This window comes from Cherax quadricarinatus, chromosome 53 (assembly GCF_038502225.1).
Source record: "Cherax quadricarinatus isolate ZL_2023a chromosome 53, ASM3850222v1, whole genome shotgun sequence".
In the NCBI taxonomy this organism is placed as follows: domain Eukaryota; kingdom Metazoa; phylum Arthropoda; class Malacostraca; order Decapoda; family Parastacidae; genus Cherax; species Cherax quadricarinatus.
The window spans coordinates 6,303,112-6,330,381 of record NC_091344.1 but is presented as its reverse complement, the minus strand read 5'-3'; the positions used below and the strand labels follow the sequence as shown (position 1 = coordinate 6,330,381).

At 38.2% G+C, this 27,270-nt stretch overlaps 1 protein-coding gene across 1 annotated transcript; it reads right to left on the bottom strand.

Annotated features, from left to right (window-relative positions):
- Window positions 1-1,847: 1,847 nt before the first annotated feature.
- LOC128692413 (facilitated trehalose transporter Tret1-2 homolog) lies at window positions 1,848-25,745 on the bottom strand. Its single transcript, XM_053781582.2, has 3 exons — window positions 25,353-25,745; window positions 23,857-23,995; window positions 1,848-3,591 (listed from the first exon to the last, which is right to left on the bottom strand). Exons 1-3 carry the CDS (start codon window positions 25,575-25,577, stop codon window positions 2,363-2,365), a joined length of 1,593 nt encoding a protein of 530 aa, XP_053637557.2. The 5' UTR covers window positions 25,578-25,745; the 3' UTR covers window positions 1,848-2,362.
- Window positions 25,746-27,270: the final 1,525 nt, after the last annotated feature.

Here is a 27,270-nt window from a genome sequence, read left to right as displayed (position 1 = left end):
CGACACTTCTCACTCTACCGACACTTCTCACTCTACCGACACTTCTCACTCTTCCGACACTTCTCATTCTACCGACACTTCTCACTCTACCGACACTTCTCACTCTATCGACACTTGGTCACTACACCTCTCAGTCTACCGACACTCGGTCACACTTTTCACTCTACCGACACTTGGCACCACACTTCTCACTCTACCGATACTTGGTCACCACACTTCTCACTCTACCGACACTTGGTCACCACACTTCTCACTCTACCGACACTTGGTCACCACACTTCTCACTCTACCGGCACTTGGTCACCACACTTCTCACTCTACCGGCATTTGGTCACCACACTTCTCACTCTACCGGCACTTGGTCACCACACTTCTCACTCTACCGGCACTTGGTCACCACACAGTAGTGGCGTGATTTGATTAGTTTAGCCAGAGAATCCAGCATCGCTTACCACTTTTCCGGCCTAACCTGAGGGAAAACGTCTTTGTCAAATTTACCTCTCATTACCTACATATGAAATTTTGAATATCCTGTGTAACTTAATGCGTCTGACTGTGTCAATAAGTTTAATTATTATTTAAGTAACAGTTCTTCCCGTTTTGATAAGTCAAGGCCCCTGTCAAGGTCATTTAATTTCTGTAGACTGATTAAGTGAGGTTGTTTCTAATTCTCAGATTCTAGTGGTTCATAAGGATCAGTGTTATCAGTTTCTTCACTGCTATATCGTTCAGTGCCATAAATAACGGCTATAACATGTATAGGAGTGTCCTCACTATGTGGCACAGGTTTTAATGCTGAATCACAATCTCGATATGTTATCTTGTTCATGTTTTTCTCGAAACGCCAAAATACATTACTAAGCAGAAGAAACAGTCTAGTACGTTTCTTGTTCAACTACTGTGTTATTCCTGATGTACAAACAGTACAGCATATATGTGGAGGCCATGTTTTATCTTGATCACCCATCCTGCATGCAATCTTGACACGATTTATTTTGTCATTGATAACATGGTATATACTTGCTGTATACACAGTAAAAGTTGTCTGCACTATTCAGGTATCCTCGCCTATTCATGTTAATCCGAAACAGAGATTTCATGTAATAGAGAAAAAGAAAATGATGCAAATTTGGAAATGTGCATAAGGCAGAAAAATGTCATTTAAGCAAAATAAACACTACTTTACACCATTAAATAGGAACCATTTGTAAATATGTCAGAATACTGGGATAGCCAGAGCACAACTCCGACAACTCTTCTTGACAAGCAGCCTTGATGAGTAGGATTCATGTTTATGCTTTTAAGCAGACACCCGCAAGGCCTTCTTCATATAACACAGAACCACTCGAGTGGTCAATACCTCACAACATGATAGGTTAATTCTGACTTCAGATCCCGTTTCAACTTGCTTAAAATAACTTAAAAAGCCTTCATTGTTCAGTGTTACAGTTCGAGACATTCCAGTGCTCACAACAATGAAGTAAAGACACACGTTGCAGAACAAACTTTTGTTGTAGCAACGTTACGACTTGCTTAGATCTTCATTAAGCCATATCTTGGTAAAGATCTAGTTTTGGGAGTGAGGAAGGGGAGGTCAGGTCCGGTTACACGGATCAAGAGCCTAAGAAATCACACTTCAAAAATATTACTATCGTGATGTTGCTGCTTTTGGCAATTAAAGGATGGAGGAGCGAACCTCTGTCACTCTTGACGATGAATAACCCACGCGGGTTTAGCAGTTTATAAGCGTATTTCACCGGCAAGAATACTGAAAATCCCCCCCCCTCCCCCCCCTCGCTCTGGCAAGAAACATTGTTGCCTGTTTAAGTAAAGACCAATAACAATAGTTTGTTCAGTATTTTATCAGATTTATTTACTCATTTATATACTATGAAAAATACTATAAAGCAGTATTTTACAAGCATAAACGATTTTTTTTTACCTACCAAAATAGAGTAACCGGAAAAAAGAAAGCAACTTCACCGTCATTCATTCATTAGCTGTCCTGAATGTTACGTCTGCGCCCTTCTGGCAAGACATCATTTGCATATTGGATAATGATGAATGCGTCACTTTGTGTTTTGGGTCAACCTTCGTTGGTGGGACACAACCAAGGTCTTAAAAATAAAGGTATAAAATCAATTAATTCTTAAATTCAACATTTTCTGATTTCCTGAATACTCTTGGTAACATTACATGGGATATTATGTCCAAATTATTTTAAGAATATGGTAATATAAAGGTCACTTTCCTTTATCTGTGATTAATAGCGAATGGCTCCAAGCTGGTATATGATATTATGACCATCCAAGATACTAATGGTTAGACATTGTGACGATCTATGGAAACGTTGATGTTACTTTTAAAATTTTGTCGTTTGGTCCTGATTGTTCATGTTGTTTCCAGTGATCTCTTCCAGTGAGCGTCCACGAGTCTCTGGAAGACCGACAGCACTGACTAAGGTTACTGCTACATTAACACAACTGAAGAGCCAGAAAGTCCCATGTATGCCAAGTGCCTCTACGACTAAAGGATAGGTATAAGATGTTATAAATGCTCCGAACATCAATGTAAACATTAACACTGAATTTCCAATAGCTCGACATGATGTAGGTAGAAGTTCCCCATTAAATATTGATAAAGCAGGCTGGCCAACCCCAGTAAAGAAGTTAAATATCATTGCTGCCGCAATAGGTATCCAACCCATGCTACTAGCATCACCTGTCTCGTGAGTATTATGCATGTAAAAGTATATGCCATAAATAACCATACACAGTGAACACAAAGAATATGAAACTAAGATCAATGGTTTGCGTCCCAGACGGTCAACAAGACAAAGATAAACTAAAGTTCCAAACGCCTTAGCAAAGTTAAATATTATGGCGCTGGTGTATGGATCCAGACTGGCCTCCACTGCTTTGAAAATGGGCACCAAATATGTCGATATGGCGAAAAACCCATTCATAGTGTGTAAAATTGTTAAAAATGTCAATAAGAAGAATACACGTCCTGTTGATGGCTCAAATAACAGCCGTACTTGTTGCCATGAATTATCTACTTCTCTACTTACATTGCTAATTTGTTGTGTGATATCTAGTAATTCTGGCTCGCAGTTACAATGTTTTCCTCTGAAGAAAACAAGAGATTTGTGAGCTTCACTAAGACGACCATGAGTGACGAGCCAACGAGGAGAGTTAGGCAGGAACAAGAGGCAAAACAAAGGAAATGTTGTCATTCCACCAGAAACGAAACTCATTTGTCGCCAGTCGAGCTTAGAAACTCCTAGAGCAGACACCAATATAAAGCCCAATTGCCTAGTTAAGGTAAGGATTCCAGAAAGAATTCCACGTATATTCTTATGAGCGATTTCGATGGTATATAGAAATGTAGCAGTAAACATGATGCCTATGGTGATACCTAGAATGGCGCGGCTAGTTAAAAGCAGCCAGACGGTTGGCGAAAGAGCGAGGGTGAGCCAGGAAGCTAAAGTAATGGGCAGGGTCACTAGGAGTGTTAATCGTCGGCCAAGCTTCACTAGTAGTGGTCCACTCACACAGCTTCCAAGAGCACCTCCCAGATGAACCAGGCTTCCTGCAGAGAATAGTTATAGGAATAAAATCATTTAAACACATCGTACCTAGCAAGGTAATACTATTAACATACTTTACAAAATACCAACAGTACATGCTAAAGATATATTTTCCAAATTCAAGAACGAATTTTTAAACCTAGGCCAAAATGTTTTCCATTTCTGCAGTCTGCCTTTGATATTCATTTATGGCAACACTGTTTGTGAATCTGAGCCATGATGTCCTCCACTGAACAACTTTACCAGCAGCTTAAGGAGGAGCTTAGAGTAGCTAAGCTCGAGATAAGAACATAAGAAAGGAGGAACACTGAAGCAGGCCTGTTGGCCCATACTAAACAGGTCTTTCGCAATCCATCCCATTAATAGAATATTTGCCCAACCCAATTAACATAAGAACATAAGAGGAAATGGCATGGTGATGCCGACAAGATGTGGAAAAAGACACTTATATACAGTTCAGGACATTTATTAAAGGAAACGTTTCGCCACTCGTAGCGAAACGTTTCCTTTAATAAATGTCCTGAACTGAACATAAGTGTCTTTTTCCACATAAGAATATAAGAAAGGAGGATCACTGCAGGCCTGTTGGCCCATACTCGGCAAGTCCTTTACAATCCATCCCACTAACAAAACATTTGCTCAACCTAATTTTCAATGGTACCCAAGAAATATGGTCTGATAACTCTATCCACTCATCTGCAAGTCCCACTCAAATCCAACCCTTCTCACTCATATATTTATCCAACCTAAATTTGAAACTACCCAAAGTCCCAGCCTCAATAACCCAACTAGGTAGACTGTTCCACTCATCAACTACCCTATTCCCAAACCAATACTTTCCTATGTTCTTTCTAAATCTAAACTTGTCTAATTTAAATCCATTACTGCGGGTTCTCTTTTGGAGAGATATCCTCAAGACCTTATTAATATCCCCTTTATTAATACCCATCTTCCACTTATACACTTCGATCATGTCTCCCCTCATTCTTCGTCTAATAGGTGAATGTAATTTAAGAGTCTTCAATCTTTCTTCATAAGGAAGATTTCTAATGCTATATATTAATTTAGTCATTCTACGCTGAATGTTTTCTAACGAATTTATGTCCATTCTGTAATATGGAGACCAGAACTGAGCTGCATAATCTAGGTGAGGCCTTACTAATGATGTATAAAGCTGCAGTATAACCTCTGGACTTCTGTTGCTTACACTTCTTGATATAAATCCCAATAATCTATTTGCCTTGTAACGTACGCTTAGGCATTGCTGTCTTGGTTTAAGGTTACTGCTCACCATAACCCCCAAGTCCTTTTCACAATACGTATGGCTAAGTTCTACATTATTTAACTTATAAGTGCTAGGGTTATGGACACTCCCGAGCTTCAGAACCTTGCATTTATCTACATTGAACTGCATCTGCCACTTTGCTGACCAGGTATTGAGTTTGTCTAAATCCTCCTGAAGTTCCCTAATATCTACGTTTGAATCAATTTTCCTACCTATCTTTGTGTCATCGGCGAATTTGCTCATTTCACTAGTAATTCCCTCATCAAGATCATTGATATATAATATAAACAACAACGGGCCCAAGACTGATCCCTGTGGAACGCCACTTGTTACAGATCCCCACTCGGATTTAACCCCATTTATGTGGACACTCTCTGCTTCCTGTCTGTGAGCCATGACTCGATCCACGAGAGCCCTTTTCCCCCAATGCCATGAGCTGCCACTTTCTTTAACAATCTTTGGTGCGGAACTCTATCAAAAGCCTTACTAAAATCTAAGTAAATAATATCAAATTATTTATCTTTATCGTGATCAACAGCCTCAAAAGCTTTACTGAAGAAAGTTAATAAATTACTTACACAAGAACGGCCTCTCGTGAATCCATGCAGAGTATCATTAATCAAGCTATGCTTATCGAGATGGCTTCTTATAATTTCAGCTATAATTGACTCTAGTAATTTGCCTACAATTGAGGTCAGGCTTATTGGGCGGTAATTTGACGGTAACGACTTGTCCCCTGCTTTAAAAATAGGAATTACATTAGCCATCTTCCACCTGTTTGAAGAGATAAATTAAAAATATTAGTTAATGGTTCACAGAGTTCCATTTTGCATTCCTTAAGAACCCTTGAAAAAAGCTCATCAGGACCCGGCGACTTATTTTGCTTCAGTCGGTCTATTTGTTTCATAACCATTTCACTAGTGACTGTGATGTTACATAATTTATCTTCTTCAGGCCCACCATAAATGTTAATTACTGGAATATTGTTAGTGTCTTCCTGTGCAAAAACCGAGAGAAAATAATTATTTAAAATTGAGCACATTTCATTCTCTTTGTCAGTAAGATGCCCATGGTTATTTTTAAGGGGACCTATCTTATCTCTAACTTTGTTCTATAGACCTGGAAAAAACTTTCTGGGTTAGTTTTCGAATCCCTAGAAACTTTAATTTCATAGTCCCTTTTAGCTTTTCTTATCCCCTTTTTAACGTCCCTCTTAATGTCAATATACTGATTCATAAGATGACCCTCACCTCTTTTGATACGCCTGTAAATTCCTTTATGCCATAGTAGATATTTCAGCCTATTATTCATCCATTTTGGGTCATTTCTATTTGATCTAATTTCTTTATACGGGATAAACGTTCTTTGAGCAGCATGTATGGTGTTCAGAAAGCAGTCATATTGATAGCTCTCTTCGTTACCCCAGTCAACAGATGATAAGTGTTCTCTAAGCCCATTGTAATCTGCTAAGCGAAAATCTGGAACTGTTACTGAGTTGTCCCTACTATCATACTTCCATTCTATGCTAAAGGTAATTGATTTGTGATCGCTTGTGCCGAGCTCCTCATTAATTTCTATATTATTAACAAGGGTTTCCTTGTTCGCCAGAACCAAATCAAGAAGGTTATTTCCCCTTGTAGGTTCTGTCACAAACTGCTTCAAAAAACATTCCTGAACTACTTCTAAGAAGTCATTTGATTCTAAATTCCCAGTCAAGAAATTCCAATCAATGTGACTAAAGTTAAAGTCCCCTGGAATTACTACATTATCGTGCCTTGTGGCCTTAACAATTTCCTCCCACAGTAATTTCCCTTGGTCCCTATCTAAGTTTGGGAGACGGTGTATCACTCCTAGAATCAACTTTTTATGCCCGTTATGCAACAGTTCAAGTGATCTCGGACATACAGTGCCACCCCACCTCCCTTACCGATATTTCTATCTACTTGGAACAATTTAAAACCCTGAATGTGACATTCCGAAGGCATGTCCCGACTTTTGGAATTAAACCATGTCTCAGTGATTGCAAATGCATCAATGTTACCTGCACTAGCGACTAATCTCAACTCATCCATTTTATTCCTAGCACTACGGCTATTAGCATAATATAATTTTAAAGACCTTCTCTCTCTTTACCCTTCCTGCTCAAAACTATTCTTTCACTAAACCTATTACTGTCCTTGTCGCCTAGTGCCATTGGCTTTCCAATATCCACCTCATTCTGCCTATTACCAGTTCCCCTAGAACTCATCGTATTACTACACTGGGACTTCACTGTATTCTCGCCAAAACCCGTACCACTAACTATTCCTAGTTTAAAGCCCTAACAGCTCCCTCCACTGCCGTTGCCAGTGCCCCCACCCCAGACCTAGATAAGTGAACTCCATCCCTGGCATACATGTCATTTCTGCCATAGAAGAGGTCCAAGTTGTCAATGAATGTTACCGCATTCTCCTTACAGTATTTGCCCAGCCAGCAATTGACACCAATTGCCCTGGACAACCATTCGTTTCCAACTCCTCTCCTTGGCAAAATACCACATATGACAGGGTTCCCACCCTTCTTCCTAATTATCTCTATTGCTGACCTATACCTGCTAATCAGGTCCTCACTCCTACGTCTGCCAACATCGTTGCCTCCCGCACTGAGGCAGATAATAGGATTGCTCCCATTACCTTTCATGATGTCGTCCAGACGGCTAACAATATCCCCCATCCCAGCCCCAGGAAAACATACCCTGTGCCTCCTCTTCCTGTCCCTAAGACAAAAGGCCCTATCCATAAACTTAACCTGACTGTCTCCAACTAAAAGAATGTTCTTACCTTCATTTGTGGAATTTGTTGTGACGTTCTTGGTCTTCATTGGGGTATCAAGGGATGTCTCACTCACGTCTGCCAATGCTCCCTTGGTGCTCGTTGTGACGTTCCCAGTAGACAACCCACATTCGTCTGGTAACACCGAAAATGGGTTGGAAGTCTCCACAGCAGTCTTCTGGATCTTCGTTGTTTCCGCCACTCCAACAGACTTCTTGATTTTCAGCTTTGTTCCATGTTGGCCGGCCACTGACCAGGTTCCTCTCAATTCTACCCAAGCAATAAGCTTTGATAATTCTATTAACTCAAGTGCAAGTCCCACTCAAATCCAACTCCTCTCGCTCATGTATTTATCCAACATAGATTTGAAACTACCCAAGGATTTAGCTTTAATAACCCTACTAGACAGACTGTTCCACTCATCAACTACCCTATTTCCAAACCAATACTTTCCTACATCCTTTCTAAATCTGAACTTGTCTAATTTTAATCCATTATTGCGGGTTCTCTCGAGGACAGATATCCTGAGTCAAGACCTTGTTTATATCCCCTTTATTAATACCCATCTTCACTTATACACTTCGATCATGTCTCCTTTACTCCTTCGTCTTACAAGTGAATCTTTTTTCAATCTTTTTTCATACGGAAGATTTCTAATGTAATGAATTAATTTTGTCATTCGTCGCTGAATGTTTTCTAACGAATTTACATCCATTCTGTAAAATGGAGACCAGAACTAAGCTGCATAATATAGGTGAGGCCTTGCTAATGATGTATAACGCTGTAATATAACTGCTGGACTTCTGTTGCTTACACTTGATATAAATCCCAGTAATCTATTTGCCTTATTACGTACGCTTAGGCATTGCTGGAGGCAATGATGTAGGCAAGCGTAGAAGTGAGGATTTAGTTAGAAGGTACAGGGCAGTAATAGACATAATTAGGAAGAAGGGGAGACGCCCTGTTATATGTGGCATTTTGCCAATAAGTGGTGTTAGAAATGAATGGTTGTCCAGGGCAATTGGTATTAATTGTTGGCTGGATAAACAATAAGGTTAATGCAGTACCATTCAATGACAACTGGGACCGCTTCTACTATAGAAATCACATGTATGCCAGGGATGGGATTCACTTAAGCAGGGCAGGTGTGAGTTTTCTTGTTAGCTCAGTTGAGGGTGTTGTTAGGACTTTAAACAGGGATTAGTTAGAGGTATGAGTTTAGAAATGGAAAATAATGAGTATGGATATATTGACTTAGGCATTGATATTATGAATCTTAATAATAACAGTCACTGAGTAAAACTGGGCAATGATAATTACAGAAATTGTGTAAAAGCAAAGGTGAATAGAAAAAAGGTGCAGAAGAAAAAAACATATGAATGTATTTTATGCTAACAGTCGAAGTGCAAGAAATAAGACTAATGAACTACATTTGGTAGCATGTGCTGGGAACTTTGATGTCACTGCAATAACTGAAACGTGGTATGATTTAAAGAGTCGGGATATGATTGCTGAGTGTCATATTCAAGGGTTTAAGTTGTTCCATGTAGATAGATATAATGGGAAAGGGGGGTGGAGTTGCATAATATGTACGAGAAAATATAAATTGTTGCATAAAAACAAGTATAAAAATAGATGGATTAGTAACAGAATCTGTTTGGGTAGAGTTTCTAGAAGGTCAAGAAAAACTAATTCTAGGTGTAATATACCGACCTTCAGGCTTGGATCAGTATAGAGGGAGACGTCTTTGGGACAAAACTGTTAGGGCTTCTAGACAATAACGTAGCGATAGTAAGGGATTTTAACTTTAGTCAAATTGACTGGACTTCTTTGACCGGTAATCTGAAGCACAGTGACTTTATGGAAGTAGTTTAGGACTGTTTTCTGAAACAGTGTGTAATGGAGCCTACCAGGGGTAACAATTTGCTCGACCTGGACTTGTCAAATAAGGAAACACTCATAAATAATCTGGAGTTCGCTGAAGAGCGTGGCGCATGTGATCACAAATCCATCACTTTTAACATTAACTGGGAATACGAGAATAATGATAATACGGTAAAAGTCCCTAATTTTTGTTCTGCCGATTATAATGGGCTTAGGGAACTCCTGTCTAATCTAGATTGGGATAATCTAGCTAATTTTATTGATGATCATACTTACGATTACGAAGGAATCTGTGTTTATGAATTTTTTCCTTAATAATGTACGTGCTCAGAGCATATATATTCTCCAAAAGGAAATTGGTCAAATAATAACGATCCCAAATTGGTTAACAGAAGGCTAAAGCATCTACTAGGACAGAAAAGGGCAATTTATAGGCGCATCAAGAGAGGAGAGATTAATCTTATTGACCAATATGTTCAGTTTGAAAAAGAAATAAAAAGGGGGATTAGAAAAGCCTAAACATGACTAATGAATCAAAGACTAATCCAAGAGTGCTCTTTCAAGTGTATAGGACCAAGGAGAGAGAAAAAGTAGGACCTCTGAAAATTGGGAATGAACTTTTGAAGGATACCGAACTGGAAATGTGTTTTTTACACAAGAAGATGTAAGTGAGATTCCAGAAATTAACAATTATTCAGTTCCCAAAGAATTCAAATTAACTAATATTACTGTCACGAGGGACATGGTTATCAAACAAATAGGTAAACTGAAACAAAATAAGTCCCCGGGACCCGACGAGATGTTTTCCAGGTTACTTAAAAAATGCAAGATGGAACATAATCAGCCATTAACGAGCGTGTTTAATGCTTCCATCCTAACTGGTGTTGTGCCAGAGATGTGGAAGATAGCTAATGTAACTAATTCAAATCAGGGGATAAGTCCATTCCATCAAATTACCATCCAATAAGCCTGACTTCTGTAGTAGACAAATTATTAGAATCAATTATAGCTGATATTATTAGAAGTCACCTTGAAGAGCATAATTTGATTAATGAATCTCAGCTTGGGTTCACGAGAGGTTGTTCCTGCCTGACAAATTTACTGACGTTCTTCAACAAAGCAGTTGAGGCAGTAAACAGTAAAGCTTTCGATGGAGTACCTCACAAAAGACTCTTAAGTGAGTGGCAGCTCATGGTATAGAGAACATAAGAATGGAAGAACACTGAAGAAGGCCTAATGGCCCATACAAGGCAGGTCCTTATCAAAACCACCCCTACCCAAAGCTACCCAAGAATTTACTCCCATACCCAATGACACCAATCAAACCCGGCCCCTCCCACTCATATATTTGTTCAGTCTCTTTTTAAAGCCACCCAAGGTCTTAGCCTCTATCACCCTACTCGGAAGATTGTTCCAGGCATACACAACTCTGGTCGAAAACCAGTACTTACCTATGTCCTAACTGAACCTAAATTTATCCAACTTCAATCCATTATTTCTGGTACTTACCTGGTTCGACACTTTCATTACTTTTTTAATATCACCTTTGTTTATGCCCATTATCCACTTATACACTTCGATATCTCTCATCATTCTACGTCTCTCCAGAGAGATTCAAGGCTCTAAGTCTGTCTTTATACGGGAGATTCCTTATACAGTAAATCATTTTAGTCATCCTTCTCTGTATGTTCTTCTCCAATGAGTCTATATCCATCCTGTAGTAAGGAGACCAAAACTGAGTGGCATAATCTAAATGAGGCCTCACTAGTGATGCATAGAGCTGTAAAATAACTTTTGGACTTCTGTTACTTATACGTCTTGAAATGAATCCTAATAATCTGTTAGCCTTATTGCGCACACTTAGGCACTACTGTCTTGGCTTTAGATTTCTGCTTACCATGACTCCCAAGTCTTTTTCACATTCGATATGAAGAAGCTCTACTTCACCTAGTTTATAACTACGAAGGTTATTTTCAATGTGAGTGGTGACCTGTACTTAGCTGTGGTGACCTGTACTTAGCTCAGTGATGACCTGTACTTAGCTCAGTGGTGACTTGTACTTAGCTCAGTGTAAATGTGTCTAGTGTACTCCTTGTGGACTGAACCAAGATGCCCTCCAGTGAGCAGCTTAATTAAGGAGGAACTGAGGGTAGCAAAGCTCGAGATACGGCGATTGACAGAGGAAAATAAGAGGATTCGTAGCAGTCCTCCTGTTGTGATTCCTCAGGTCAGGAAAGGAACCTTGGTAGTGGCTGGACAGCATGGAACGAAGTTGAAGATCAAGAAGACAAATGGAGAAGTAGAAACGATGAAGAAGAAAGAGACTGTTATGGAAACTTCGAACTCCTTTTCTGTGCTACCAGACGAATGTGAGTCGACTACTGGGAACGTCATGATGAACGACTCCAAGGAAAGTGAAAACGTTGTTGTTGGGGATAGCCAAGTTAGGTATATGGATAGGGCCTTCTGCTTGAAGGATAGGAGTAGGAGACAGAGGGTTTGCTTTCCTGGAGCTGGGATGGAGGATATTGTTAGCCACCTTTACATCATGAATGGTAATGGGACCAATCCTGTTATCTGTGTCAGTGCTGGAGGCAATGATGTAGGCAAGCGCAGAAGTGAAGAAAATATAAGGCAGCAATAGACATTATTAGGAAGAAGGGTGAGAACCCTGTGATATGTGGCATTTTGCCTAGGAGAGGAGTTGGAAATGAATGGTTGTCCATTGCAATTGGTGTCAATTGCTGGTTCGATAAACACTAAAGAAAATTCAGTAACATTCATAGACAACTGGGACCTCTTCTATGGCAGAAATGACATGTATGCCAGGGTTGGGGTTCACTTATCTAGGTTCACGGTGGAAGCACTGGCCAATGCAGTGGAGGGAGCTGTTAGGTCTTTAAACTAGAAATAGATAGTGGTATGGGTTTTTGTGGAAAATCATTGAATTCTCAGTGTAGCTATAGTGAGAGTTTTAGAAAAACCAGTTATAAGCAGAATGAGGCAGAGTTATTGGTGAATATTGGAAACCCAGTGGCACTAGGTGACAAGGACAGTAACAGGTATAGTGGAAGAACAGAACTCAGCAGGAAGAAAAAAGGGAAGGGAGGTTTTCTAACATATTTTATTATAATACACGTAGTGCGAGAAGTAAGATGGACGAATTGATATTAGTTGCAAGTGCGGGTAACATTGATGTTTTTGCCATAAGTGAGACGTGGTTTAATATGAAAAATCGGGACATGCCTGCAGAAAGTCACATTCAGGGTTTTAAATTGTTTCAAGCAGACAGAAGTATCTGTAGTGGGCGGGGTGGCACTATTCAAATTCAAAGTTTATTCTCTATAAGGATTACAATGCTGAGTTTACAGAAATTCGGTTATTGTTTGGTTTACATGTAGTAAAATTGTGATTACAGAGTGTACCACTAGAACGCTTAGCATGGCTAGGCATTTCGGGCATACTTAGTTTTATTCTTAATTGTAAAATATTACAAATTATGAGGTAAGTTGGTATTATGGCTAAGTGACTAAATACTAGTTTGTGAGTTTAGCAATATGAATGCTTTTATTTTGGCACAGTACATAGTTTCAGTATTGGAGTATCACAGGATTCATTATTTTAAGAATGAGATTAATATTTCTGTTTATGGTCAAATGAGTGAGTGAGTGTAAGTGTGAACCACCAGGTGGTATTCTTAGTAGTTAGTTGACGGGGTGTATCAGGGAGATAAGATGTTTTCTAATGGTAGTTTTGAAGGTGATGAATGTGTCTGCAGTTCTAGAGTTCTCAGGTAGGGTATTCCAGATTTAAGGGCCTTTGACATACACTGAATTTTTGTAAAGGTTTAGTCGGACACGGGGAATGTCGTAGAGATGTTTGTGTCTGGTGTTATGCCTGTGGGTTCTGTCACAACTATCAAGAAAGCGTTTTAGGTCAAGGTTGATATTAGAGTTTAAGGCCCTGTAGATGTAGATTGCACAGTAGTAAGTGTGGATGTACTGAACTGGGAGTAAGTTTAGATCTATGAAGAGTGGGGGTGTGTGTTGCCAGGGATGGGATTTAGTGATTATTCTTACTGCAGCTTTTTGTTGGGTTATTATTGGATTAAGGTGTGCTGCTGCAGTTGATCCCCAAGCACAAATAGCATAGGTGAGGTATGGATAAATAAGTGAGTGGTATAGTGTGAGAAGGGCATTTTGCGGCACGTAGTATCGTATCTTGGAGAGGATCCCAACCGTTTTGGATACTTTTTTGGCTATATGCTGGATATGGGTGCTGAAATTCAGGTTGTTGTCAAGGTATAAGCCTAGGAATTTTCCCCCATTATTTCTGGTAATTAGAGTGTTGTCAATCTTAATGTTAATTTGTGCATCTCCTGCTCTGCTACCAAACATAATATAGTAGGTTTTGTCAGTGTTAAGCGTAAGTTTATTGGCTGTCATCCAAGTCGATATTTTAATCAGCTCCTCATTCACAATGGTGTTGAGGGTGGCAAAATTAGGGTGAGAGATGACATAAGTCGTGTCATCAGCAAAGAGAATGGGTTTCAGGTGTTGGGATACGTTTGGAAGGTCATTGATGTATATGAGGAAGAGCAGGGGACCAAGGACACTTCCCTGCGGAACTCCAGTATCAAGTGGCCGTGTTGCTGATGCTGTGTCTTTAATGGTGACGTACTGATACCTATTAGTAATGTAAGATTTGAAATAAGCAAGCGCATGGCCTCTTATACCGTAGTGATCAAGTTTGTGGAGTAGGATGTCGTGGTCTACTGTGTCAAAAGCTTTTCTTAGGTCAATAAAAATTCCTAGTGGATATTCCTTATTTTCCAATGCTGTGTAAAGCAGATCTAGCATTTTTATGATTGCATCATTAGTGCTTTTATTTTTCCTGAATCCAAACTGGCAGGGGTTGAGTATGTTTTGAGCCGTTATAAATGAATACAGTCTCCTGTGCACGAGTTTCTCAAAGATTTTGGATAGCAATGGTAAGTTAGATATTGGCCTATAGTTGTTTAAGTCTGTAGGGTCACCACCTTTATGTATTGGTGTAACCCTTGCCATCTTGAGTAGTTTCGGGAAGGTGCTAGTCTCTATTGACTTGTTAAAAAGTAATGAAATAGCATGTGAAAGGACATGGGCCGCTCGCTTGTACAGTAATGGTGGGACATGAGACAGATTCCCCGAGTTATTTTTAAGTGACTTTACGATCTCAATGACTTCCGTGGGCTCAGTTGGTGCAAGATAGAAGGAATTAGGGAAATTTCCATCTAGGTAGTCCCCGGCATGGGCATTGGTATGTGGGATTTTACTGGCGAGATTAGATCCTATGTTTGAGAAGAAGTCGTTTATCTTGTTAGCTGTGTCAGTGGGATGTAGTGGTGTTTCATTAGGTTTAGTTAGGACAATATTCTTGGTTTTTCTCAGTTTGTGGGTCCCTAGAATCTGAGAGAGTGTTTTCCAGGTCTTTTTTATATCTCCTCTAGTGTCTGTGAATCTACTGGAGTAGTATAGTTGTTTGGCTTTTTTTATCACTTTGGTGAGAGCTGATGAATAGTGTTTAAGAGTATCTTTGGGTATTAAGCCCTGTCTGTATTGCTTTTCATATTGGTGTTTCTTGTCAATGGATTTCAGAATGGTACTGGTTAGCCATGGGCAACTAAGCCGTTTGTTTGTGATCTGTTTTGTTTTTATAGGACAATGTTTGTTGTATAGTCTAAGTAATTTGTTAAGAAAAATGTCTGTCCAGTCATCAATACCATTGGCCTTGGAGAATTCTGTAGGCCAATCAACAGTCTCTAAGTCAGCTGTGAACTTCCTTACTGAGGCCTCGTCATGGAGTCTAAATGAGACTTTGTTGTATTCAAGTGGTGGTTTACTAATGTTTGTCAGGAGGAAGGTAGGGTAGTGGTCTGTAGTGTTATCTGTGATTATCCCTGATTTAAGGGGGGCTAGTATATTGGTCCATATGTGGTCTATTATGGTTGCACTTGTCTCAGTGAGCCTGGTTGGTTTAGTTATTGTTGGTATGAGAAGTGTGTTGTTCATATTGTTGATGAAATCAGTTACAGTCTGATCATCTAGTAAGCCAAGGTTGATGTTGAAGTCTCCAGCTAAGAGAAGGTGGTGCTTATTCATTTGTCTGTTTGTTATTAGTGACTTTAATTTCTCACTGAAATTTGGGATGTTTGTGTGAGGTATCCGGTAAATGGCACCGATTGTTATAGGCGTCTTAAGGTTTTTTACAGTAAAATTAGCAAAAATGTATTCCCCATATTCATCACTAAAGCAAGTGGTGCTAAGACAAGATAATTGGTTAGAGTAATAGATTGCAATACCACCCCCAACTTGGTTTGTTCTGCAGTTGTGAATTGCTGTGTATCCTGGTAGAGGGTATTTATCTATTGTGTCCTGCTTAAGCCAGGTCTCAGTAAGAATAATGCAGGAGAAGGGTGTCTTTAGTGATTCAAGGAGTGCTAGGAGGTCATCAGTGTTTGCTTAAGGACCTGATGTTGTAGTTAAGTACTGATAGACTTTTAGCATTGTTTAGGATAGTGGTGGCTTGTGATGCTGTGTAATAAAGGCAGTTACTTTCCAATAGGTTTTGATTGGGTGTCAGATTATGGAGGTTTAGATCAGGGTCAACGTGATCAATCATCTTCTAGGTTTAAATTATGGTTAATTATATCCTGAGTTGTATGTTGAGTTCTACAACTGATATCTGTAGTGGTAGGAAGTTTGGACAAGTATATAGCTAGAGTATTTTGGTCATGTAGGGTATAGTCACTACTACACATAATGAAGTTGATGTTGTCTATGTGTTGTGCTGGAGTGAACTAAAGTACAACTAGGTATAAACTAGTAATATAAAAATACAAATTAAAAATAGAACAAGACTCTCACTTGTAATTGCACTAAGGTCTAATAATGACTTTTGTGGAGTCTATGTTTTGAGCTAGAGTGAGCTAAAGTACAATAGGTTTAATCTAATAATATAAAAGTACAAATTAAAAATAGCACTAGTCTCTCACTAGTAATTGCACTATGGTCTAATATAGTGAATTTGGTATTGACTATGTCTTGAGGTAGAATGAGCTATAGTACAACTGAATTTAATCTAATATAAAAATACAAATTAAAAATAGCACCAGTCTCTCACTAGTAATTGCACTATGGTCTAATATAGTGAATTTGGTATTGACTATGTATTGAGCTAGAAAGAGCTATAGTACAACTAGGTTTAGTCTAATAGTATAAAAATACAAATTACAAATAGCACCAGTCTCTCACTAGTAATTGCACTATGGTCTAGTATAGTGAATTTGGTATTGACTATGTATTGAGCTAGAATGAGCTAGAGTAAAACTGTGATTAATCTAATAATATAATAAAGGCACAAGACTCTCAATTGTAATTGCACTAAGGTCTTATATAAGTTGTTTACAAGAATTAGAGTATAATTAGATTTAAATTGACAGGATAAAATACACAAATTAAGGTAGCAAAATAATAATAATAAAAAAAAAATGATAAAAATAAAAATGGCAATAACTTGGTTATAATATGCTAGTAAGATGGTAGACAGGATGATATAAAAGTTGTAGTTGAAAATATTAGGTTAAAAAAGTATGGAATAAAAATGGTCAATAAAAGAAGTTTACAATAAGTTTGATCAATATAGTTTAAAGTAAAATTGGGCAATAATAGGGATTTAGAATGTCAGAGTTCGTGTAACGTCTGAAATAACAGAGTCATTCTGGATAGAATTTACAAAGGGGTATGAAAAACTGATTTAGCACGTGATGTACCATCCCCCTAACTTAGATAGGGACTAAGGAAGACTACTTTGGGAGGAAATTGTTACGGGCACAAGGCACGATAACAGCAATTCTAGGGGACTTTAACTTTGGTCAGAGTGACTGGAATTTTTTGGCTGGGAATTTAGAATCTAACGATTTTTTAGTAGTTCAGGATTGTTTTTTGAAGCAGTTTATGACAGAACCTACAAGGGGAAATAATCTGCTTGACTTGGTTCTGGCAAATAAAGAAACCCTTGTTAATAATTTAGAAATTACAGAGGAACTCAGTGCAAGCGACCAGAAATCAATTACCTTTAGCATTGAATGGAAGTATGATAGTAGGAACTCTGTAATTGTCCCAGATTTTCGCTTAGCAGATTACAATGGGCTTAGAGAACACTTATCATCTGTTGACTGGGGTAACAAAGAGAGCTATCAATATGACAGCTTCTTAAACACTATACATGCTGCCCAAAGAACGTTTATCCCGTATAAAGAAATTAGATCGAATATAAATGACCGAAAATGGATGAATAGGCTCAAATATCTTTTAGGGCACAAGGGGACAAATTACCGCCCAATAAGCCTGACCTCAATTGTAGGCAAATTACTAGGCAGTTATAGCTGATATTTTAAGAAGCCATCTTGATAGGCATAATTTGATTAATGATACTCAGCATGGATTCACGAGAGGCCGTTCCTGTCTAACTAATTTATTAATCCTCTTCAGTCAAGCTTTTGAGGCTGTTGATCACGATAAAGAATTTAATATTGTTCATTTAGATTTTAGTAAGGCTTTTGAGAGAGTACCGCACCAAAGACTGTTAAAGAAAGTGGCAGCCCATGGCACTGGGGAAAAATGCTGTTATGGATCGAGTCATGGCTCACGGACAGGAAGCAGAGAGTGTGCATGAAGAGGTTAAATCCGAGTAGGGATCTGTAACAAGTGGCGTTCCACAGGAATCAGTCTTAGGCCCGTTATTGTTTATAATATATATCAATGACCTTGATGAGAGAATTACCAGTGAAATGAGCAAATTCGCCGATGACACAAAGATAGGTAGGATAATTGATTCAAACGTAGATATCAGGGAACTTCAGGAGGATTTAGACAAACTCGATACCTGGTCAGAAAAGTGGCAGATATAGTTCAATGTAGATAAATGCAAGGCTCTGAGGTTCGGGAGTGTCCATAACACTAGTACTTATAAGTTAAATAACGTAGAACTTAGCCATACAGATTGCGAAAAGGACTTGGAGGTTAAGGTAAGCGGCAACCTTAAACCAAAATAGCAATGCCTAAGTGTACGTAATAGGCAAACAGATTACCGGGATTTATTTCAAGAAGTGTAAGCAACAGAAGTCCAGTGGTTATATTACAGCTTTATAAATCATTAGCAAGGCCTCACCTAGATTACGCAGCTCAGTTCTGGTCTCCATATTACAGAATGGATACAAATTCGTGGTGACCTGTACTTAAACTCGAGTCGTGGTGGGGGACATGAATGAAACGATTACAGAGGGCGTGGTAGGCAAGTGTTGGGTGGCAGATGTAAATGATAATGGGATGCCTTTGAACTCTGTAGTGAAAAGGATTTGATAATAGGTTATACATGTTTTATAGTGAAAAGGATTTGATAATAGGTTATACATGTTTTATAGTGAAAAGGATTTGATAATAGGTTATACATGTTTTATAGTGAAAAGGATAAGTATACATGATAATATACAGGGTGTAATGACAGAAGCTTGTTAGACTATGTATTGAAAGTTGAATGACTAATGGGTAGACTTCAGGATGTGCACGTTTGTAGAGGGGCCAGAGGGCAGAGGCCAGAGGGTGAAGGTTCATAAATTAAAAGAGGCAGTTAGGGTAAGATATAAACAACTACTGGAAGAAAGACGGGCTAGTGAGAGTATAGGCAATGGGGTTAAGAGATTTGGGATAGCTTGAAGAATGTAGTGTTAGAGTGTTCAGCAAAAGTGTGTCGTTACAGAAAAGTGGGAGCAAGATGGAAGAAGAGGGAATAGTAGATGATGAGGTAAAGAGAGTAGTAAGAGAGAAAAAGTTAGCATATGAAAGCTTTTACAAAGTAGAAATGGTGCAAGGAGGGAGGAGTTTATGGAGAGAAAAAAAGAGAGGTTAAGAGTGTGGTGAAGGAATGTAAAAATGAGAGTGAATGAGAGAGTGGATGAGATGCTATCAATAAATTTTGCTGAGAATAAGAAAAAAAGATTTAGAATGAGATTAATATGTTAAGAAAGCCTAGGAAATAAATGAATTTGACAGTTAAAAATAGGAGAGTTATTAGAAGGAGAGTTGGAAGTATCGGGAAGATGGAGGAACTGTTAAATGCTGATGAAGATAGGCAAGTTGTCATTTCGTGCATTGGACAGGGAGGTACAACATCTTATAGGAGTGAGGAAGAGCCAGTTGTGAGGTGCGTGAGACAATGGGCAGAACAAAACGGGGTGAAGCTGCTGGGATTGATGGAGTAAAGATAGAAATGTTAAAAGTAGGTGGGAATATAATTTTGGAATAGTTGGTGCTTTTCTTTAATAAATGTATGGAAACCGGGAAGGTACTTAGAGATTATTAGAGAGAATTCATAATTCCTTTCTATAAAGGTAAAGGGATCCAAAGAGAGTGTAAAAATTATAAGGGAATAAGTCTGTTGATATATCTGGTAAAGTGTACCGTAGAGTTATTATTAAGAGAATTAAGAGTAAGGCGCAGAGCAGGATCACAGATGAACAAGGCGGCCTTAGGAAGGTTAGGGGGTATGTAGACCAAGTGTTTACAGTGAAACAGTGAAGAACAGTATTTAGATAATGGTAAAGTGGTTTTTGTTGCATTTATGGATCTTGAAAAGGCATATGATAGGGTGGATTGGGGTGGCAATGTGGCAGACGTTGCAAATGTATGGAATTGGTGGTATGTTACTGAAAGCAGTTAAAAGTTTTTACGAGGATAATGAGGGTCAGGTTAGAGTATGTAGGAGAGAGGGAGTTTATTTCCCAGTAGAAGTAGGCATTAGACAGGGATGCGTGATGTCACCATGGGTGTTCAATATATTTGCAGATGTGGGTTGTAAGAATGATCGGGTGTTGTCAAGAGGTGGGAGATTAAAAGAGAGAATTTAACACAAAGTGGGAATTTATCACAGTTCTTTTTTTCTGATGACACTGTGCTCTTAGGAGATTCTGAAAAGAAGGATGCAGAGTTGGTAAACGAGTTTGGAAGGGTATGTAAAAGAAGGAAATTAAAAGTGAACGTAGGAATGAGCAAGGTGATGATTTAAACAATGAAAGATTATGTATCAGACTGGAGGGAGTATGGGGGTAGTGAATATATTCAGATATTTGGCAGTGAACCCTTTAGCAGATGAGAGAGAACGTGAATCATAAAACTGATGAGGAAAAGAGGTGGGTGGCGCAGTGAGGAGTCTGTGGAGACAAAGAACATTATCCATGGAAGTAAAGAGGGGAATGTATGAGAGTATAGTGGTACCAACGTTCTTACACCGGTGTGAAGCATGGGTAGTGAATGTTGCCAAAAAAAAAAAAATAGAAGGCTGGAGGCAGTGGAGATGTCGTGTCTGAAGGTAAGATGCAGAGTGAATGTAACACAGAAAATCAGTAGCTTGGAGATTAGGAGGTGCAGAGGGAAGACGAAGGGTTGTTGAGGTGGTTCGGACATTGAGAGAGGATGGAACAAAGTAGAATAACTCGGAGGGCATATGAATCTGTAGTAGAAGGAAGGTGGGGTAGGGGTCATCCTAGAAAAGGATGAAGGGAGGGGGTAAAGGAAGTTTTGCATGCGAGGGGCTTGGACTTCCAGCAAGCATGCGTGGACATGTTAAACAGAAATGGAGACAAATGGTTTTTAGGACTTGGCGAGCTGTTGGAGTGTGAGCAAAGTAACATTTATGACGGGATTCACCGAAACCTGTTAGCCGGATATGAGTCCTGGAGGTGGGAAGTACAGTGCCTGGACTCTAAAGGAACGTTATTATTATGTTGCTGCTTTATCAATGTAGTGTAGGCACGCCTCTGGCAAGACACTGATAGAATGAATGATAATGAAAGTGTTTCTTCTTTTTCCAGGTCACGCTGCCTCGGTGGAGACAGAATAATTTGTTCATTTACCAAGCCAAAATTTTTGGTTAATAAACCCTCTATCTCGGTACTGAAATTCTTGAAATTGCCAAAAAGAAATTGTATTACTTTTGGTATAAAGTTTTGAAAGATCACCAAGAAGATGACGTTCATTTGTTGTATACAGACACAGATTCTAACACGTTCAGCATAAAATGTAGGGATGTTCACAGTGAGTTGAAGAGAAACCATTTGTATCATATATGGATTTCTCTAATTATCCCAGAGATCATCCATTGTTTAATATGAGCAGGGAAAAGTGATTACGTTTATTAAAATCTGAAATAACACTATAATATTAGTGAATTAGGTAGTTCTGAGGGCAAAAATATATTCTGTAAAGTTGGATGATGAGACGGGAATTATCAGCAGAGCAAAACGAATCCCATCCCAGTCCATACGCTGGCTATAAGAGTGCTTTTTCTAATCCAAATAAGGAAACTTCTGAGTGTAAATCGATTAGTAACGTGAAGGGGAAATGTGTACAGTGAAGATTAAAAAGAGGGGTTTGTCCGCTTTTGGTAATATAAAAGATACCACCAGTTCCTTAGGTTATGATCACCCTGATCTACCCCTGACTTAGGACAATGTTCACCCTTATATATGTGAAAAGTTGTGTAACATTGCATATACCTAATAAGATTAAAAGATTTATAAACATGTAACACTGAAATGGTACATAAATGCTCATTATATAATGTATTTCTTGAAGAATGTTTGAAATTGTATTTGTTTATCAATTTCTTACCATTTTTTTTAATGTACTTACCTTTGTTTACCACAATAAAATTTACCAGTGTTTGAATATGTTTAACTCTGTATAAAACCTCGATACACCTTAAGAAAACATAAATGTCACTTATGTGGAAATGTTTCGTAATATGTGCCTTATACACCAATTGAATTTCCTATTTCAATTCTAAGAAAATATAAAAGTAAGAAAATATAAAAACAAGGAGAACAAAATCTTGATCCGAAGATATGGAGTGAAGATAAACTCTTAGGGAAACCAAAACTTTCCCCACCCAAAGGTAAATCACGTAAAATTTTTGATTCGAGGACATTGGGGATGATCGTAGCGTGAAAAGCAGAGGTGATCAGAACGTGAAAAAGGGAGATGATCAGAGCGTGAAAAAAGGAAGTGATCAGAAAGTAAAAAAGGGAAATTATCAGAACGTGAAAAAGGGAGGTGATCAGAGCGTGAAAAAGGGAGGTGGTCAGAACGTGAAAAATGGAGGTGATCAGAACGTGAAAAAGGGAGGTGATCAGAACGTGAAAAGGGGAGGTGATCAGAGCGTGAAAAAGTGAGATGATCGTAGCGTGAAAAAACAGGTAATCAGAGAGTAAAAAAGTGAGATGACCAGAGCGTGAAAAAGGGAGGTGATCAGAGCGTGAAAAAGGGAGATGATTGTGGCATGCTACGAATATGTTACATTTTATTCGGCGTATATCACACTCCCATATAGGCTTCTTCCTGACCAGTGAACCAGGTGCTAAGGGTTTAACGATCAATAGGTTACTCGTCGTTAAATCAGTACCTTGGTTCACTGGTCAATCACAGACAAGCCCGCCAAAGCTGAAACAATGTGCCTCACTTGTGCCAAGTGAATTGACACTTCCCCATGGAGAATAAAGATATATATATATATATATATATATATATATATATATATATATATATATATATATATATATATATATATATATATGATCGAGGTGTATAAATGGAAAACAGGAATAAATAAAGGGGATGTAAATAGCGTGATGAAAATTTCCGGCCAAGACAGGACTCGCAGCAATGGTCTCAAGTTGGAAAAATTCAGATTCAGGAAGGATATAGGAAAGCACTGGTTTGGTAATAGAGTTGTGGATGAGTGGAACAAACTCCCGAGTACAGTTATTGAGGCTAAAGCGTTGTGTAGTTTTAAAAATAGGTTAGATAAATACATGAGTTGGTGTGGGTGGGTGTGAATTGGACCTGACTAGTTTGTGCTGCTGGGTCTGATGCCGTGCTCCTTCCTTCAGTGGAGGTGACCAGACTGGGTGGGTCATTGGGCTAATCCGGGGGGGGGGGACATGGACCTGCTCCGCATGGGTCAGTAGGCCTGTTGCAGTGTTCCTTCTTTCTTAAGTTCTTATGTTCTTATGTTTTTATATATTCAAGGGAATTACACAGTCTCCATGCCTAAGATCTTTGAAGTAGATGCAATAAGGTTCAAGAATGATTCATAATCCGAGGAATTAGAGCTACTCTTTCTTTTCTTGGATCAGACCTCATTACCTCCCATTTTCAGTTCTTCCCCCACGATTTAATTCATATAATCCATACCAAATAATGCTGCTTGTGACTGGTTTAAGAAGAGATCGTTTGTCTGTTGGTCGGTGAGTTGCAGCAGCGTGATGCCAGAGAAAGCCATTACAATGCCACTCCCTCCTTCCACGAGTGCCATAACCAGTGATGCAATTACCTGTGTAAACAGATACATGCTAGTCATAGTTATATGCCAGCTTCGGTATATTTTATAAGCCTAAATCTCTTGGTCCACGAAATTTTTGATACTTGAAAAATTAGGAACTACTGTATGTATTGTTCCAATTAAAAAATAATAATCTGCCACACATTTGCCAAAAAGGCCGAAATTTTAAGAAAGAATTTATTGAACCTCAGATCTAAACTGAAGCTCACACAATTCAAATATCTAATTTTTATAACCGTATCATTAGTCTGGAAAGTGAATTTTAGCTTCTATTTCCTTGGACCAAAATATTATGATTTTAGTATAAGCAAACTAAGAAGATTAACTACACAAACTCACACTTAAATAGGGAAATTTAGACTACGTTTCGTTTCCTCCTTCACCATTATAAGGGTAGACAGACATACGGGGTTAGGGAATTTAATATAAAAGGGGTGAATGATTTGTGAATTATTCCAACCACTGTACTGTGACTTTCAATGTGGGTTGGCTGCCACATTATGCTGATAAGTAGTGTGATGAGACACAGACACAGGTAAAATATTCTGACAACGTTTCTGCAATAACGATAAAGTTTAGCACTGACAGGAACAAAGTGAAAATAAAGACAGTCTCTCCAGAATGTCTCTCTTTACTACACAGTAAACCAACAAGAGAATTTTTCTCTAAAATTGTTTACAACTTACTGAAAATATAAGTAATAACCCAGAGAGTGATTAAAACACTGAGTACAGTCGACCCTAGGTGCGTGCTCACCAATGCAAAGACTGACCTCCAAGACCAACCACTGTCAGAAGCCCTACGCCCCTAGGTGGGTGCCCCAGCAGTGTCCACCTCGACCTACGTGCCTCTCATGCATGTCATTTCCAAAAGGATGCCATGCATATATACCAATTCCACAAAACACCATATTGGTATAACTTAAAAAACGACACTTTCCAAACAGAATCGCTCAAGCATTTTCCTCCTACTGAAGATAATTAACAAGAAACACTACCGAACTGCTTCGCATGATCCCTTAAACATTCCTCTGGGGATTGACTTGATGCCAATAAAGGGTTCGTGGTCCAAGAGGTTCATCTTCCATGGACCAGACCTAACTTCTAATAATTTTTCTTTCGTTGTATAAACCCCTGTGGATTTAGTGCTTCCATATGTATATAATAATATTGTATCTATAAATATACCTTGAATCATCATACTTGTTCAGTGAATACTGATGGAATTCAAAAACAGAAGCATGCAAGTAAATATCAGTGAAAAACACCTGGAAGACATTAAGATTAAATTGGGTTATGCAGTTTGACGGAAACTGATGCATCTTATCTTGAAAAATTCTAGTACTTACTTGAGAGGCTATGACAGGCTTGGTGTCAGTCCGAAGAATGTTCTGTTGGGAGTGTCCATCAGGAAGGTGTTGTGGGGTGTCCACACACTCGGTCTCAACAGATATCGTCTTTCTAACGCTGTTTGTATCACCTGAAGAGTTAATACAGGTTCCCTTGTCCTTCGTGGAAACATTTGTATTAGCAGATTGCGGTGAATTGCACGCAACCTCTTTTAAATTGTACATCGTTTTGTTGAAGTTATAGGCCTTCGTGATGCGCTCGTATAATTTTGTGTAAATATTGCAAAATGTGATTATTTTTTTAAATATTTCGTGAAATTTTCAGGAACTCGACGTCAGAACTTTAATTTATTTCCATATATTATGTCTGATCTTTAATTTATCTCCAGATATTTATGTCTGAAAAATAATAATATGTGAGAGACTTTATTATATAATATAGTATGTTAGCAAACTTAATCTTAAACTTAATATTAAGTTAGTTGTCTGTGTATCTCTAATAATGAATATGATGATTAAAAGTCTTGAGTTAAGGGAATACTTGTAAAAATTGTTGATGAACGTTGTATGACAGTTGTATATAGAACTTTGATAAAGAAAACTTGCCTTAATTATGGAAATTATAGTTTATGTAGTGACTTATTTACCAATACTTTTAAAACTGGTACAGGACTTCATATAGAGGACACTGTAGGGTTAACATCGATGTATTAAAACAGATGTGGTCGCATTAAAGGTGACAATATTATGAATATTCTGAACTTCGTATGGGTGCAAATTTAACGATTTGGTGTAAAATATTGATTTTTTTATTCCTGTTAAATTACACAATATAATTTTCAGTTTATATCTTCTGAAGAACTTCACTGTTAAAATACTGACGTATCTTAAGGTCAGGATAGAATTTATTATTATCACTGGAGTGCAGCAGATTTGTTGATGTTGTAAAATAGTGGAACAAAAGGTAGAATCACTAGAATCCGTGTCAAAACTGAAGAATAATCATGTGATCGGCTACTGTCGGGTTTAATAAATCCCGAATTACCAATTTTAGTGAATAAATGAAAAAAAAATCTCTCCACTGGAGAGTGGAAAATAATTTTTTGTGTGTAATCAATGTGTGTCGTAAGAGGCGACTAAAATACCAGGAGCAATGGGCTAGTATCTCGTTCTCCTGTATAAATTACTAAATTTAAAAAGAATGAAACTTTCGTTTTTCTCTTTAGGTCACCTCGTTGCTACGGCCGGTGTGTTAAAAAAAAATATTAAAAAATTAAAGAATTCTTCGTCCAAATTTGAAACTTCAATGAAATAGATAAAAAAAAAACTTGGAATCACTTAAATCAAATCAATTACAGAAGAATGTCTTTTCTGATCGGAGTCAAACTTTTACCATTGGTAGTCTTTATTAAATCACAGACTGACATTCTCTTTGAGCTCCCTAAGTTTTAATTTCCCAATTTCATTAAGTAAATTGTTTTAAATATCATATCTAGAGAATGTCTCTTCTGATCGTTCTCAAGCCTTAAATACACGAGTATCTTAATTGAATTTTTTTAGTACTAATTTTGGGCTGTATTAGTGCCATTTATTTTTTGGCCAAATTTATCAAATTGAGATTTTTAAAATTATCAAAATTATATTTTTCTTACAGGATTCTATATAATTTTAAATATAATGTAAATGAGAAAACACAACTGGAAAAAAGATAATTTTGTGGTTTTATTGTGTTTATTAGTTAAACCACGAGACTCTTTCTCGGAACATTCTCATTAACATTTTCCTTTTCTTTCTCACAAATTTTCGTTAATTACTCGAGAAAACCTTATTCGGTCAACTCCAAACTTTCAATGCTTGTATAATGTATTTTGAACAAGATTCAAGGATCTATTTGCAAGTATGGGCGCCCTCTGCTCAA

Excerpts from the sequence above, each read along its gene's own strand:
- LOC128692413 (XM_053781582.2), bottom strand. The coding sequence starts at position 25,577 with ATGTACAATTTAAAAGAGGTTGCGTGCAATTCACCGCAATCTGCTAAT. Across the intron at positions 23,996-25,352 it reads AGCCTGTCATAGCCTCTCAA|GTAATTGCATCACTGGTTAT; the intron begins GTAAGTACTAGA and ends CTGTTTACACAG. Across the intron at positions 3,592-23,856 it reads GTCACAAGCAGCATTATTTG|GAAGCCTGGTTCATCTGGGA; the intron begins GTATGGATTATA and ends TATTCTCTGCAG.